At 39.6% G+C, this 17293-nt stretch overlaps 1 protein-coding gene across 1 annotated transcript in view; it reads left to right on the top strand.

Moving 5' to 3' along the window:
- Window positions 1-17293, top strand: part of EHF (ETS homologous factor) — a 52269-nt gene that overhangs the window by 13593 nt on the left and 21383 nt on the right. Inside the window, exon 2 of the mRNA XM_019519404.1 lies at window positions 13166-13265. Coding sequence (XP_019374949.1) covers window positions 13169-13265 — 97 coding nt within the window. The 5' untranslated portion in view covers window positions 13166-13168. The remainder of the gene's footprint in view (window positions 1-13165; window positions 13266-17293) is intronic.

Raw genomic sequence — 17293 nt, 5'->3', positions numbered from 1 at the left:
CAACCTAACATTCCTGAATTTCTGCACAGTTTCCACATAGATCTGTAATTGGGTCAGTCTAAGTGTAAGGTCCACGCCTGGGCAAAGTAAGTTAGATTGGATGCCCATTTTTAACAGGATCTAACCTCCCCCTAGCCTCCCAGAACATCTGTATCTAGCCTTTGTTGGAATATATGGGCTTAGGGAATCAAAGGTGTTAACATGACTCAGTTTCTGCACAACACTAAACAGCTAAATGTGATTTGCTTGCATGGTCCCATGCAAGACAATCACCAGGAAAAACTGATCTGAGATTGGCTGGATGTTGTGCTTGTTGCTTGAGTCCACTCCAGCCTCACCAAACACACACATGCATGTGCGCGCACACATGAACAGATAAAACACTACATATAAAAATTGCAGTTTCTGTTTCTGGCCCTGACTCTTAATTGTAACCTTGGTGTGGGAAAGAGACAGGCACTGCATGTAGTCTTATCAGTCCCTCCAAGACCTGGCAAACTTGTATCAGCATCAGGTTGCTTAAGACAATGCTTCTGGCTGGCTTTCTGTTCACAGTAGTGTTGCAAAAGATGAAGTCTTGGTTGGCTGAGTCAGACTTATTGAACAGCAGGCAAAAAGAAAGAGATAGATGAGAAAAGAAATAATGGAAGCAAAGCAGAAATGGGGAAGGGAGGAAGGAACAAGAATGCAAGTTTCATGTTCCAGGAGGTTTTTGGATTATATCCAAAGCCAGTGGCGGTGACAATGTCATTTGGTGCTTTCTTTCTAGTTTGGTCTACTTGCTCCTTCAGTTCATTTGTCCTCCTTCATCATCACTGTCAAATTAAGGGCCCAAAGGCAGCAACGCTCATCTTCTCTTTATTGTATTCATCAAACAAGCCTAATTTTCAACAGGCCAGTTTTAGTCCATTAATTTTTTCTTGTTTACCAGATACAACTTTAACACGGACCTAGCTGGTCGTCCTGTGGGAATAATTCAGTTGTTCCATCTTGAATATTCACATCTTTGTACAGTTTTTTTGTAACAGGCCACGTTGGAGTCTGGAGCCTCAGATCAAGATATGGCCTCTATGCAGCCTATCTAGCAAGGAGCCTCTCTGTGCTTCCTGGAACTGCAGGGTATTTGGAAGAGGCAGAGAAAGCCTTAGGAGTCTCATGGGGAAGAAACTGAACCACAACATTTTGATTTGTTCAAAAACAAAAGATTCTGAACAGAGGCATAACAGGGCAACTCTGCCCTGGGTAGTGGCAGTGCATGGGGCAACAGGGACTGCTGTGCCGCTGGCGGGGGCATCATAGCAAGCAGCCAGCTGTGGAAGCAGCTAGTTTTGCATCACACTCAACTGGCAGCAGCCTGGGTTGCTGCTCTGGTTGCCCAGCCCTGTACCGAGCACACTACTGATTCTGAATTTCCTTCCTGTAGGAAAATTCTAACTTTCATTTTGCTATGCCATGAAAAGTTTTGTATAGTATCAAAATCCCCTGCAGAATGGATGTGCTGAATTTGGCCAGCCCTCTGCTGATTATCTGAGGTAACAGCTGCCTAATAGATCCATGGAAGTTTATTCTGGTGATGTATGGCTTTTTGTATGACTTTGATGGGATGGCTGTGGTTGGTGGATGGTGGCTTTGAAGGGCAGAATGGAGGGAATGTCAGTCTTGAACCAGTTCCTTGCTTAGAGAGCATTCAACTCCTCCCTCGTGCACTTCTATTTCATTTCTCTAGATAAAGCAAAAGCTTCCTAACTCACCTTCAGACAAGAAGGCCTGTTACAGGGGCACATGATGCAGTGGACAGCAAACTGGAACAGGGTCCAAGAGTCCTGGGTGAGGCTTGACCACTCACCTGCTGTGTGACTAAGAAAATCACATTGCCATTCTGTGCCTCAGTTTTCCCATTTGTAATATGGCATTAATGATTGTTACCTCCTTTTGAAAAGTGCTCTATGTGATTTACCATTATTCTCTCTCAATACTCTTTCCTCTTTATAGCTCAGCTTTGACTCTGTTGGCTTTTTTATTTTACTAGTTTTCCGGTCATGATAGATTTTTTTGGACTAGATGGGGCAAAGAAATTCAAAACACATCTAAGAGAGTCTGGCACTCAAATCCTAGGAAATTCTTAGGTACCTAAATCCCTTTGTGTCCTTTGAATATTTTAGGTTGGTTTTCTCATGTAAAAAAGGAATGAGCCCTTCTTCTTCTTTAAAAAACAAAACCAACCAACCAACAAACCCCTCCCCCACCCAACAAACCAACCCTTCCTTAGACTTAAGGTTTTCTTTACCCATCTTAGATGAAGCAAGGAATGGCTTATTTTATTTAATTTTCCTATCACTTTAAAATCCATTTTGTCCCTTTTGACTTGAATTCTCCCCCTTTTAGCTGGGCATTCACACTTCCCACATTGTGCCTCTCCCTTGAGTTGCGCTGAGAAATTTCAAGAAGCCACTAAGCCCCATTTAGGTTTCAGGGGCTGGAAAAATACAGCATGAAATAGCTGTTTATGGGACTCCTTCACAAGAAACTAGGCAATTCTGTACCTGAAGCCTATTATGAAGCAGCAGGGAGTTCACCTACTAGAACCCATACCAGGCAGTTATATGAAAATGAATGGGAAAAGCTCTCTTTCCAAATCGGCCCAGGCTGTTGAGGCAGATGCCTTACTCTGCTCTTTTGTTTATTCTCCAACAAATCAAGGCTGACCTGTGCTGTTATCGGAGTAGTGCAGCAGGTGCAAAAAAATAGCTCCGCTGCCAACTCAAGCGAAAGGGTAAGGCTAATACCCTCTGGGAGACATTGAGAAGATAACAGAGAGCTATGCCAACAACTGAATTAACGGCTCTATTTATGGTGGGTTTTGCCTTAACAACCTGCTCCCAGCCCTCTGACACATAAACACTGCATTGTATTGTTTAAGGCAGCCACTGGTGAAATGAATGGAAACAGGATAGGCAGCTTTCACAGTGCCAGCTAAGGAGGTGGGGGAGCTGTGAGGGTAGCATTGCTCCTTGCAAGCCAGGCACAGCCTGGGGGTGGAGTTGTCCTCTTTTCTCTGCAGAGGGAGTGGAACACCTCTCTTCCAAGTGTTGCTTCTAACCTGATCCCTAGAGAAGAGCTACAGAAGCAGAACCATTTCTTCAGCCTTGGTGAATTCTTCTTTGCCTAGCTTTGGCTAATGCAGGCAGTAGCATAACTAAAAGGAGGGGGTTGTGACCAGGGCACCAGCCCCGGGTGCCAATTTAGGGTGGGTTGGTGCAAAAACAGTAGTTACATAGGGTAGCTTTGATTGATTGTTATGGCAGCCTCTAAATCTTAGACCAGAATGAGTACCACTAGACTGCTCTCAAACTATTCCTGTATGCTTAATTTTGGGATGTCTAATGATCCAGAGGGGACTAGTGGGAGGTGGCATTGTGACTGGCTATATTTGATGGGGTGGATTATCTGAGGCACAACTTGCCCACCAAGAAAGTTTCTCACCAGGGCTGAGAACTGTGAGTTGATAGACAGCCAAAGACACTACTCATATGGGCAGCCCCAAATGCTTAAATTCCTCCTGCCAAAATCCTTAAAGTCTCCTTTTATGCAACTCCTTCAAACTCATGTTTGCAGTGAGGCTGCAAGACTGGGCTAGCAGTCTTATGAATTGCACTCACAGGTAGTCCACACTCAAACATCTTGCATTTATCTTCTCCCTGCCTCCCCTCCTAACCCCCACCTGTTCTATCTTGTCTTCTTGAGTATAAGCTCTCTGGCACAGGGGCTATCTCCCTTTGTACAGAGTCTAGCAGAAGTCCTGATCAGGTTCGGTCCTCAGTGATACTGCTTTGTAATAACCTATATATACTGATAGATATATCAGTTCACATATTAATAACCTATATATCATATTCTAAATGCAGGAATCACAAGCTGTGCAATTTTTGTTTCAATCCAGAACTTGTTCTCGATTACAATAGCATGAACTTCATAGAAATTTGGGTTTAGAGTTTTCCCTGTTATAGCATAAACATAAATCCAGGTACACATTCATTTAATCAGTCAGGGGTAGTTCATTGCAACCTCCTCCCCAAATTTGGAAATGTTGGGAGGCTCTAAGGTTGACATTTCCTTTTATATCGTGATAACAAAGCGTCCAGCTATAGCAGTCACTCTGGGCTAGACTATGGAATGGCCAGAATATCTAAGTTAAAGGCTATGGTTGTCCCTGCTGCCCATGAGCACAACAGGGCGCCTTGATGCAGAATGCTTACCAAACCATGCTGGCTTAGTCTTCCAGCCAGTGTACTTACAGAGCAATGAAACCATGGCTGTACCACTTCCAGTCCCTGCATGCTCACTCCTTCCCCACCTAAGTGGAAAGGGAAGGTAACAGCCCTTCTATGGCTGCTCTATTCACAATTCAAAGCCAAGCAGACACAGACAGTGTTGTTCTCTTCACTTTCAGACTGGGGAATTGATACAGTTTACAACATAACCCCCTACTGCTTAAGGAAGGGAGAATATAAACTTTTTTCCCATTCCTCATTTTATCTAGTTCTCACCTAGGAATGAACCCAATGAAGATATTTTCAGATTCAAAACAGAATTATTGCAGACAGGGAGACTTGTAAAGCAAAGAGGGAAGAAAATCATCAATTTTTGGGTAGATGATCCTCCTAATGCTAGGGACAGAAGTTACACATAAACCGGTATAAGCGATCAGAAACCAGTTCAGATTTGTAACACAACAAACATAAACTGCTTTCAGAATGGTTGAAACCAGTTTAAAATAAACCTGGATGGATATAGTATCAGACAACTGAATTATGTTAAATCAGTTTATTGAATTTCTGTCTCAGTTCTAAGTAGCTATTATTGTGGTAGCACAATGAAAGAGGAGTGGTGGTGTGGCAGTGGTTAACATGTCTTTGACTATGAGATGTACACTTGGTTCCTGCATCAGGTTTTTAAGCTTTCACGTGTTTAACTGGCTGTTTTGTCATGGAAATCAAATGTCTTGGCTGAAAACAGGGAAACAATAAATGGCTCTTGTACCCTCCAGAGATAATAGTAGTACACCATCATCCTTATAATTTATTAGTAACTGAATCTGGTAATTGTGCAGGCCACTCCAGGCATTAAGAAATAAAACAAAACCATTCTCTCAAAAGACACAACTCTCAAATGGAAGATAGAGGGAAGTGGTAGGGAGACGCAGATGAGGGGAAAAGAGAAAGAGGGTAGAAGATAATGGTAGATTTTTGTTGTTTACTATTTTCTCTTTAGTTACAGACATATGCTCTGTTGTGACAGGAGTTTCTAGCTTAGTGTTTGTTATTTTTGCTTATTATTATATTAGCTATTTTAAATTATCAAGGGAATGCATAGGGAGAACCCAAGGGCAAATCAGAAAAACAAGAGACTGCTGTTTAGGAGAGTAGGTTAATGCCTAGGTTTATGGGTGAAGGAAGGATGTTCCAGGAAGGTAAGAAAGGCATGAAAAAACATTTATGATTGTGGAAGGAGGCGGCGGCAAGTGGAAGATGAGCGAGGAGGGAGAAATACCTTCGTGTTTCTATATTCCACGATTCCATAACAGATAACTCTGAGTGAAACTACTTCTAAAAATTATGGGGACGTGGCTGACACAATATATCATCACTGTTAGCCTGACAAACTGTGGAAGCCTCATATCTGGTAAACCATATTCCAAAATAAATCCTGATTTCTAGCTCCAATTACTTTTTCTCTGCTTTTATAGAGCTGGTTAACATTTTTGTGCATAAAAATACTTAGTGAAGGGAAAATCTGATATCTTTTATTAGACCAACTAAATAGTTGGAAACATTTTTCTTAGCAAGCTTTTGGGTTTAAAAACCCTTCGCCAGGCTGAGGAAGCATCTGCAGTTGGTGTGTGCTCTTTCTGGATGGAAACCTTGTCTGCCTATGTCCTTAAACTAACACAGCTACAACCTACACCCCTGTACTGAAGGGAAAAGTGTGTTTTGGTTTGTTTTTGACCAAATGGACTTTTTCAAGATATCTACATTTTTGTAAAAATAAAAAATAAAAAATTGTTTTCACTAACATTTTTTTCAAGATGTATGTCTAGCTTTGGTCCTTTCCTTTTAGCTACATATACAACGATCCCATGCATCTATAATAAAATATACTGTCCCTTTCAAATGCAGAATACATGACAGTGTTTTGGATGTTGTTTGAAAGGTAGGGAGTTAGGAGGAAAATATGACACCTGAACTATGAATGAAATGTGGATCCTAAATACCAGACTTTTGCTTGATGCATGCTTGAAGACCACTATGCCATCTGTCAGTTTAACATTACTGCTGGGTGACTGTAGATAAGCTCTACATAGGTCAAATCCTCCCCTGTCTTGGGAGCTTTCAGGCTACATCCCAATGTCAGATATGCATAACCCCGATAGATCTCCACCAAAGAGACTTATATTTACTCCTGATTGAGGAAAAAGAACTGCTGAAATTCTCTTTCTTCCTCTCATTCTCTTTCTCTCTCCCTCTCTTTCTCTAAATATACTAACTAATACCCTACTGTTGATTACTTATGAAGAGTATGAATTGTGAAAAAAGAGAATATACATAAGGAATATTCTGGACCATTAGGAAATAATGAAGTAACATTTATTTTAAAACTTCTCAAGTGAAACTTGTTTGTTCTCAGAGAAGAAATTGTACGCTAGTTTTGTCTTCAAATTACATTGTTACTAGTAGAGACAGAAAGAGACAAACCCAAACCTGGGAACAGAAGGGAAATTCAGATGTAGATCTGGATCCTAACTCTTCCATACACATTCTTCTGTAGATAAAATATGCATGAGATTTTAAAGGGTCGACATGGGCATGTTAAAACAACCACCGCCTCCTCTTGCAAAAATTGCTTTGTGCTGTGTCATGAGAATCAAGTGTTTATTAATTAAAGATTCCTACTGGGCGTAATCTGATTATGTCTATAGCAATCCTACCTAGTATATTGTAAATAATCTTTATGTTCCATTTCTATTCTATTTTTAAGCATACCAGCATGTACAAATTTAATACATATATATAGTACAACTAAACAAAAGAAAACTAAACAAAAACTAAACAAAAGAAAAATCCCAACATCTCACTCCCCACAGATTGCAAGGCCTAATGTTCAAAGAGGCTTCAACTCAGCTTCTGAAAATCAACTCATTGCTGTTTTTGTGTACAAAAACCTGGTTTCACACACATATATATATATAAGTAAATCAAACTGGGGAAAAATGTCTGCTAACCTTGCCATAGCATACAGCTGTGCACAGAAATACTGGCAAGAAAATGCTGTGCAAGAAGAAATCCTGTGATTAAAAAAAAAAAAAAGTCTGGGATGCAGTTTTAGGGATTGCTTTAGAAAATTTGGTCCAAAGTGCCAAAAAGTATTCCTTGATTTACAATCCAAATAGAATATGATTTAATAAACCCATTGCTGCAGCAAAAGGTTACATGTGACGTAATAAAAATGTAGTAAATTATTGCGGTAGGTATGTTACATTAATAACACTACTTTGAATTTCAAGGTCATCTTTTATCCTAGGCAACCACTTTTGGAAATAAGGTCACACAGTGGCTTAGAGTAGAACTGAGGAAGCATGAAGGGTTGCAAGGATTACAGTGGAAACACTTGGTAAGACTGATTTAAGGAGAGCAGAAATTCAGGATCATACACACCAGTTCTCCCAATGTCTATATACCTAATTTGTGCATGCAGTTACTACAGCTGTCTCTATAAAATAAGTGTTTACATGCAATTTGCATGAGCAAACACCAAATTTATTTATGTAAGTGAAGTAACCATATGTGTAAACTTTGCCTACTTGCTTTTTGTATACATTGTTGAGCTTCCAAATTTTTGAAAATCAGGCTGATTTGGTCGTAATCTGTATCTTGACTCTTAGAAACAGGGTGTAAAATTCAGTCTCCTTTTTAGCTGCAATATTTGCAGGTGACATTTCAGTTACATTGATGAGTAAGGGTCTGGGCACAAGAAATGTAGCTTGATGTAAGCGAGGCTGTGAATTTACAGTATTGTAAAATATTCCACGATATCTCTCCAAAAGCATGCTCTTACCCTGAGATTAGTGCATATGCTTGATTACACTCCTAGATCCAGTACTTAAGGCCAGACAGCTGTCACACAAAATACAATTTTATTTTGGTTTTGTACACCAATGTAAATTACACTGAGATGTGGAGCAGACGGATGTGCAGCTATCCCAATGTAGGTACATATAGCATGGAAGTATTACAGCACCTCACCAGTAGGTGGAGGGAGAGTTAGTAATAAACTGTTTGCCTTGGGTAAATGGCTGTCTCAAGGTAAGCTGCAGACAGATGACACCTCCACCAATATAATTTACAGTGGTAACACTGATATAACTACTTCTGATTGATTAAAGGGAATTCTTCATCAGATTGGGCAAAACTACCCCAGTTTAGAGGATTCCATTATCTGTCTGCCAGTTATTTGTCTTATAAACTGAAGATCATGGATTATGTCTTCACTATGTAAGTAATATGATTCAGATAGTTGCAGGTAAAACCTGCACTTGGAATTCAGCCATGATATGAACGAGGAAAAATGGGAAAAGATCCCACAGACATCAAATGAAACTCTCCGAAATGAGGCAAAAAGATCTTCCCATTCAACCAAGCCTGAAGGAGCCACAGTGAGCTTGTCTCAGCTGGAAGCCACTCTTAGGCTTTGCATAGTTTACAGGTAGAGTCATACATTAGTTGTTTCAGTCTGTTTTGTTTGGATTTTTTTTTGTATAGGGCACTTTGTTAAAAGAAAAAAAACTCAGAAAGCTGCATGCCTCCTTCCCCTAAGGGCTTCACACCCTCTGAGACATACTGCTTAAGCATAAGTTGAGTGACTGACCCTTAGTTGACTCAACTTTGTAAGTCTTCCAGTTTTACAAATAGATTTCAGAACCATCATGTTCATGCCATGGGGTGCAGTGGCAGAGCAATTAGGCATTTCACCATGGCTCCAGAGATGTGAGTTTAAGCTTTGCTTTCGATTTGTGCCAGTGGCTACCTTCAGTCAACCTAGCTGTAAATCATTACAAGGTCATTTGGACTGGACTGTAAAAGACAGCTGGACATGATGGTAGCCCTGTAACTCCCTTGTGTTGACTGTAGGAACTGCCATGTTTTAACCATGCTAACTTACTAGGTTTGGGCAGACTTTTAACAGTTTATATTAGCCAAGTGTGAAATTGTCTCTTTTGCACTTCACACTTTTTTTGTAGAATTATCACAACAACCACACACAAGCAGGTCCAAAATCAAGAGGAGGCTTTTCTACGTAGATCTATAGGCTCATTGTGTTGGCATGTGAAAATGGGGATCAGAGTGATCTGCATTCAGTACACAGCTGTATTGTAAGAAAGTAATTTGCTTATTGCACGCCATACACGGTTCAAAGCTCAATGATTTGTTATGAATATGTTTTGCAAAACTGCTGGCACTTCTCCATGATCAGACAATGCCTGTTTACTAGAGAATGTCAGATATCTGCCTTGACTGGCTATGTGGTCAAGAAAAAACAGAAGTATGCCGCACACTAATTCCTTTACTGTCAATCCTGAAGTCATGAGTCAGTGAAACTCTGACCGAAGGCAACAGGAGCTTTGACTGAGACAGTCCTTCAGGATTTAGACTTTAGACTCCACCCAGTCTTCCCTGCTGTGGGTGAAAGATTAAAATAGAGGGCCTCTCCCCTATTGAAAAGCTGCTTATTATAACTCAGTTTTTTGGGGGGGGAAGGTTGTATATATGGTTTTATAACTCTTTAGATTTGTCAGTTGAAAAAATGTTCCTTTCTTGATATCCTAAACTCTTGTGGCATTTTTGTGTGCTATTGAGGCATTATCCTCTGGAGGTGGATGTACTTCAGTGCTGGGGAATATGTGTGTACAGCTATGTGCCTACATACACATATGCTATTTCATACACACACATATATATACACACAGATACACATGAAATTGCATGTTAAACAAATACAGATTATTCATGAAAGGGGTAATTTCTGAAGTCTTTACTTTGATTTTACTCACCCTAAATTCTCATTAATGTACCCATTCCTAGGATCATTTTTTTTTATATATAGCAAATTATATCCTATGACTAAAATATATCCTCTTTCCTCTTGAGGTTTCTAATCACTTGACTTTTTTTTGTCCACCAACAAGTGAGATTTCAGGGTCTGGCCTAAACTAGCAAATATCTTGAATTTGCCAGGAATCTGCTGTGAAGTCTAGCTAGAGTCATTCAGGTCAGTGAGTAAAAACGTGGTCAATTTTATTGTGTTTGGGGCCAAGTTTGTAAAGCCTTAAGGGCCTGAAGCACCAAGATGCTTAGGCATCTAAATCAGTGATTCTCAACCAGGGAGATAAATCCAGAGATTTTAGATAGGAATCTATAGTGTTAAAAACAGTCTGACTTGCTGCAGTCTTTCTGAGTACTTTGTGACAGAAGACTTGCTCTATTATTTTGCTGTTGTCAAAAAATGAGTGAAAACTAAAACCTGGTATTTTAGAGGGGTGCCTCAAGTCTCTCAAAGGGTGCCTTGAGTCTTAAAAGGTTGCCCAAATCTATGGGCATTTAGGTGACTAGATTAGACTTAACTGGGTGAATCCAGTTTTTAGTGCTTCATCTGTATGAAAGACTGAGCGTTCTACAGTCAGAGAAGAACAATAAATATGATGAGCATGTGAAAAGAGAAAGTTTTAAAGGTCTTAGTACATTTAGCTTGGCTAAGCAATGGTTAAGGGAGAAAGGGCAGGATACAAGCAGTAAATTAGAGATGGTCTGAAATCACACACTCGAAGCCAAACACCCAGAGCTGCACTGATGTTTAAACCAAACCCATTGATGGGTTTGGACTGAATCCAGACACATAATTAAGATCCCTGGCCTGTCTCAAGCTCTTTTTCTCACGTAGAATATTCTCATGCAGGTAATGTTAGAGAGATGAGGTTACACTGTATAACACTTAAATGAACTATATGCACTGTTTTTGTTCATTTAAAAGGCAACATTAATGCATAAAAATTTAAACATTGCAGTTTATTCTGTATTTGGAATACTGTGATCTCCTGGACAGCAGCAGTTTCCTAGTTTGTGTAAAAAGGAGCAGATATTTTGAGATGATGTTAAAGGAACATAACTGAAATATGAATTTGGCCTCAGAGATTTAGGATGAATCTACTTTAGTCAGTGACATGTATTAGTTTAGTAAAGCTTAGAAGTGGATGAACCACAGAAGGGACTCATTTACATGTTCATTGATACACTGTAATGATGGCATATTAAGTTTAGTACCTGTAATAAGTTAATGTTTTACAGGGCACGTCTACATGAGATGCTAACTGCAGAGTAGCCTAATTCTACTGCACATTAGTGTGCAGGGCACAAACCATGCTAAGACGTGACTGTTCAGTAGTATTAGGCTACTGCCCAGGTAGCGTCACTAAAAAGCCATGTACTGGCACTACTGACTGGCTCAGTAGTGCCAGTTACTGTACTTTGATTTAGTACTTGGTTATACAAATACTAGACTTAATAAGCAGTAACAACAGCGCATTAATGAACATATTGACACACCCACAGGTACTAAACTTAATGTGCTGTAATTGGCACTACTGTGCAGTAGTACCGGTATATGCTTTTTTGTGATGATAATGGACAGTAGACTAATTCTACTGTGCATTAGCTCATTAGCATGTTTTTTGCCTGCCACGCTAAAATGCAGTAGAATTAGTCTACTGCACATTTAGCATCTCCTGTAGATGCACCCAAGGTTTGGTAATTTAATGTAAATAGCCATTAAAAAGTTCAAATGCTGAGCAAAGGGTTACCTGAACCTTTCAGCATGGGAATCTTCCAGAAAAACTAAGAGCAGAGAGGAATGAAAGTTGAATTTAAATGAAGGTGTATTGGGATTAGATCAAATGTTCACAGGGGCTTCAGTAGAAAAATTGGTCCAGTTAGTTGCAGTTTTTCTTGGACAAACTTTTGCTTTCATGAATATCTGGTGTGAAAAATGATGCAGCTTTGTACAAACCACATACCTCTTGCAAAGCCATGTGAAATTGTAAGTTAAAATAACTTGTAAGGTAACTTAGCGAGTTACCTTAATGCTCTTCCAAACTAATAAAGGATTGTACACACCCATTAACAAAATAAACTTATACTTTTCATCTCTGGGTCTTACATTAATAAAATTAGAAAACACATCAGTGAGGAATATGCTGTTTATTCACCCAGGTGTTTAACTGAGTGTTATGTTTTTGTATGTTATTACAAAGGGAACAGTGCACAAGTCCCTAATAGGCAACATGAAAGAGACTTTTCCATGCAGCTGATGCAGGCTAGACTCGAAAATAAAACTTGTGTGTCTTCTAAGAATTGGAAGTGGTATTCTGAGGTAACTCTCTCTGTACGAATAGTGGTATCTCTCTCTTCCTCTTTTTTTATTAGAATAATATCATGCTCATTATTAAGCTCTTATAATTTGGTCTTCCGAGTTTGCTGGCCAGAATGTTATGATCTGTGACATCATATAATGACAACCTTTTCCAGTCACTATCAACATGTATTAGACAAGGTAAAACAAGGTTTCATATACCTTTATTATGTGGGTCTCTGTGAATGTGATGGATATTTTGAGCATGTCTCTCTCTCAAGGCTGTGGTTGCGTTTATTGTTTAGAAAGAAATTCTTTTTTAAACTATGGCCATCAGATTTTACCTTCTTAAATATTATGTTAAAAGAAAATCTCACTGTATTTCACATTGCAAAGCCTGGCCATTTTCCAGTACTGTTCTATTATGAGCCTTACGTTTCTATTCAGTTTCATCCTTGATCAGAGATTATTCATTTATGGATGGGAAGCTGTAAAAACTTGCTTCATAGATATGCAAATTGAGCATGGTTATGTTTATTGCGAGGAGATTTCATTGCAGCTTAAGGGGTTGTGGCAACATGTTCCTTGTGTCTTCTACGAATGGACTTGGCATTGCTCACTTCACCTTCAATGGTTTTGGGTTTTTTTTTTTGCCACTTGCCTGGTGGAATACCATCAGTGCTGAGCAAGCTGTTTGATTCCTTTGCAGATCATGATTTTGGAAGGAACTGGCAGAATGAGTATCAGTTCCAGCAGCAATCTACTCCACCAGCAGCCATCCTGGACAGAGGGATACCCAACATGTAATGGTAGGAGGAATTCAGCAATGATCTGCTAGCTATATTGAAGGAGGGGGTAAAGGAGAGGTGGTTGTACTTTTAAGTACGCATAAGTGTACTTTCTAACCTCTCCACTTTAACATCTTTTCTCCTTTCCTGGAGTCCCACTTCTGCGAGGAACATTCCCATTTGTTGATGTATTTATAAAAATTGCACTGACAGGATTAAATGCCTGGGAATGGCCATTATTTATGGTTTATTTTGTTACTTGTACCTTTTCTTGGAGTGACCTTGTTACTGATAAAAAAGGCAAGATTGCCAGCTCTGAGGTTTCCACTTCAGAGAAAAAAATGCAACAGGGGCAGAATCAGTTCAGGCTTCACATACACATATGCTGCCCCAATGGTCAGTGAATATCCCTGGCTAGAAGGAATCAAACCAAAGACATACTCACACAATTTACCTCCCATTCAATATTTTATTGGGGAGATCAGTTTTGCCAAACTTATCTTTCAACTTGGAGCAGTAGACAGATACATTGACATTAAGGGTAATTAGTAATGATAAGTTTAGGGATGTGGAAAACCTGTCCCTTACAAAGTAGACCTAGATGTTCAGTCCCAGTGACTTTTACTTGCTACCTCCTTGGGTTAGATTCCAGGCAGTGACTTAAAGTGAATGTTGGTTGTATAGATATTTTATGACACCTGAACTCTGGTAGAACTGTGCAGGCATATAATGCATTAGATTAAACTTTTAACATCATTTTTGTCACTCAAAACATTGTCATGGCAGCAGCCGTAATCGTTGAAACCTAGTCAGGCAACCACACAATGTAGCCACATACCAATCACAGTCCTGTAGGGTGTTACAACCAAACACACTGTACTGTGGAAGTTCTTATGCAGCATTCGAAGGAGCTCAATTCTTTTTGTGTGTCTAATTCCTAAATACACAAAAATATGTGCAATTGCACTTAAGGAACCCCCTTTGTTGCCTTTAAATACTCATGAAGAAAATACCGGTAATGTTGGACTAAAAAGCACTATTTTTAGTTCACATGGTTTTGCCAACCTAGGTTTTGCCAACCTAAATTGGTAGGCTTTATTTGTGGGAATTGGGGCCCTTGAAACAACCCTTCAATTCCAAAAAGCAGTTCAGATTCACAGGAACCCAAAACTCCAAGCCAACCACATGCCTCCGTACCACTAACACGACTGCTTTCTTATTCATATCTGAAGTCTCCTGGTTTGTATCATGGTGACCTGTGAATACCCCTCTTAATCTCTGGGACTGTGGAGGGACGCATGCAAACAATTTATTCAGGGGATCCCCCTCATTCCTATCATTATACTCTAGGACCCTCACCCCTGCACTTTATTGCTTCCAACACTTCCTTCCACAGTCCAGCACGAGCAAGGCCAGGAAACAGTTCCTTCCACTACTGCAGGTAGTTCCCAACACAGCCTTAATTCTCCTGTGCTGATAGTGAAGGCGACTCAAGGATTTTATTAGCAACATTTTTTACAGCTGCTTTGGATATTCTTGTTTTGGGCGTATACAATAACAGATCAGTTCCTTGGATAAGAGAGGTATACTGAAGAGCTGGTATAGCAGAGCTATGCTTTGCCCATTTTTCCTCTCCACTCCCAGTGTACAAGGGCTTTACAGTTTGGAATTTAAAGGAAAAACAAAACCTCAAATGTTAAAACACTGATGTTCATATTTTGAGGAAATATCATCACACAATTTATCCCCCCTGCTCTTTTTTTTGACCATCTCTGGTTCTCAGCATTAATGGGTAAGGGCAGGGACTGAAATGGCTTATGTGCAGGGTCACCTACTGGTATGTCATTCTATAGTCAGGGTGGAAACTTTACTAAGGTAGTAGCAGTGAAGCCCTTTATTAGACTTTCTGGCACATGAAATAGCTGTAACTAAAACAACCTTTGTATGAGTAAAATGCCATTGTTATAGATCACAGCTCTTGCCTACACCAAGGTTTTCCTGAGTATCTCCTTCTATTGTTGCTGCTCAGTAGCTTTGTCTCCTTCTCTGTGAATACATCACTGGTTTAATGGAGCTTTCAGCAATATTTCAGTTCCCAGAAATGGCTTTAAAATATTCAAGCCAGTATTTTGTAGATTTTAAAAATTGGGTTACAGTCTCCCAAATTACCAGAAACTTCTGAGTTTGTTGAGAAATTCTAACATGGAAGGAAGAGTATTGTCACCCAAATTCAAACAGAATAAGTTTTTAAAAAATATAAATATAAGTCTCTCTGTCTCTCTCTCAGTCTGGAATTGGTAAAAACTACATTTTCCCTTAGGGAAGAATATCTAACTGGACACTATACTGCTTGGTGAGAAAAAACAAGTTTGTGCTACGTATGTTTTAGATATTACACGTTTTGGGGGCAAGGATCTTGTCCTGCTTTTTGTCTGAAGAGCTCCTACCATATTCTGTGTGCTAAATACCCAGACAATAGTCAAATTTAATTAAGCTGTGCACTGATTGCTGGTTTTTCAAAGGGGGGCCAAGGTAGAAGCAAACAACGTGCTTCTAGAACGTGTTATTTTATGGCAACGAGGAAGTGCTCTGGCACCATGGTACTCCTACATTGTATGTCTACCGTGTACCATGAAATGCTTGCTGAGACACACCACTCCCATCCTGTAAAACTTTAGCTTCTGATCAGGAAGCAGCATCACTGTATTATTGTGGCACAGCACATGTACTTAACTCATGTACACAAGGCAGGGACAGTCTTTCTCAGGTTGGCAGTAGCCTGTCTCTACGTGGAGTTGTCTTGCTCTAGAAAGACATATTCCTGGTCTGGCTTTCTGCATAATGCAAGCTGTAGGATTTTACCCGTGAATTTCACCTATTGAGTTTGTATCATGTTGCTGAGATACAACAATCTGTCTTTTCTTTATGCCCCCCTTCTCAAGCCTTCATTATGCTTTTGTCAACATTGCTAACCTTGATTGATGTAATGACCTCATTGCTTTTCATCTTTCCTTGATCCCAGTATACAAAATATTGCAGCTAATATCATCTCCCCCCCTTTAGTTTGCAGACAATGTGATCCTTTTCTTGAATGTCTCTTTTAGTTTCAGTTTAGTTTTAGTTTTCTGTCCTTTATTGCTTCATATTCAGATTTTTGCCTTATTCTCCAAGGCTCTTCACATTCTTGTACTCCTGTCTACAAATCTGTTCTCTCTTTTTCTTGATCTCCATGTCCTTTTGAATCCTTACTGCTCTGCTTGTCTTCTTTCCCTAAGTTTTACTTCGTGCATTTATCCTGCTACTTACTCTTTGTGAAACATGCCACTATGCCGTATCTCTAAATATCCTCACTCTATGACTTCAAACCTTTTATTTAAATCCACCTGTTCAAGTAAAACTAATTTAGTCCTTTTAGCATGAATTGGCCCATGCATCCTCCCACCTCTTGGCTTGTGTATACTTTCTTGGCTTTTTTAGGTTACAAGCAATTTAGGGTAGAGAACATGCCCCTTTCTAAAGACCAGGTTCTGATGCATTTACTCATTAAGCAGCCCCCTTATTCACCAAATAAGATACACACCTTGTTTTGGGAAAGCAGGATGAAGAAAAAAAGATTTTTTCCTTTTAAACAAACTGTTCAGAATCACGTTCCTCATTTAAGAACTGCACCCCTGTTATCAATTACTAATTTTCAGGGAAAGGGTGACTGTAATATGTGAATAAATAGGATATTGATAACTTTCACTCCACATGTATATTGCAAACAATATTTTTAACACTTTGTTGGCACTGGTAGCATTTTGAATACTACCGCACATATACACCTCAGAGCTAGGCTTATCAATCGCATCTTCCATAGTCACCAGATACAGAAATCAGGCCATGAATTGCCTTTCCTCAAATTGCCTTCCATACCAGTCCCTCTATTGCATAATGTCATAGCCCACAAGTTGCTTCATTCCCCCAGCTCTATGTTTCTGTATTTACAAGAACAGTGGTAGCCAACATTTTTGCCAGGCATGCCACCAATTAGCCCTACACCCTCCTTG

Source organism: Gavialis gangeticus, unplaced genomic scaffold (genome assembly GCF_001723915.1).
Source record: "Gavialis gangeticus isolate Ggan-Ray unplaced genomic scaffold, GavGan_comp1, whole genome shotgun sequence".
In the NCBI taxonomy this organism is placed as follows: Eukaryota; Metazoa; Chordata; order Crocodylia; family Gavialidae; genus Gavialis; species Gavialis gangeticus.
The sequence above is the reverse complement of the archived record's forward strand: the minus strand, read 5'-3'. Positions and strand labels throughout refer to the sequence as shown.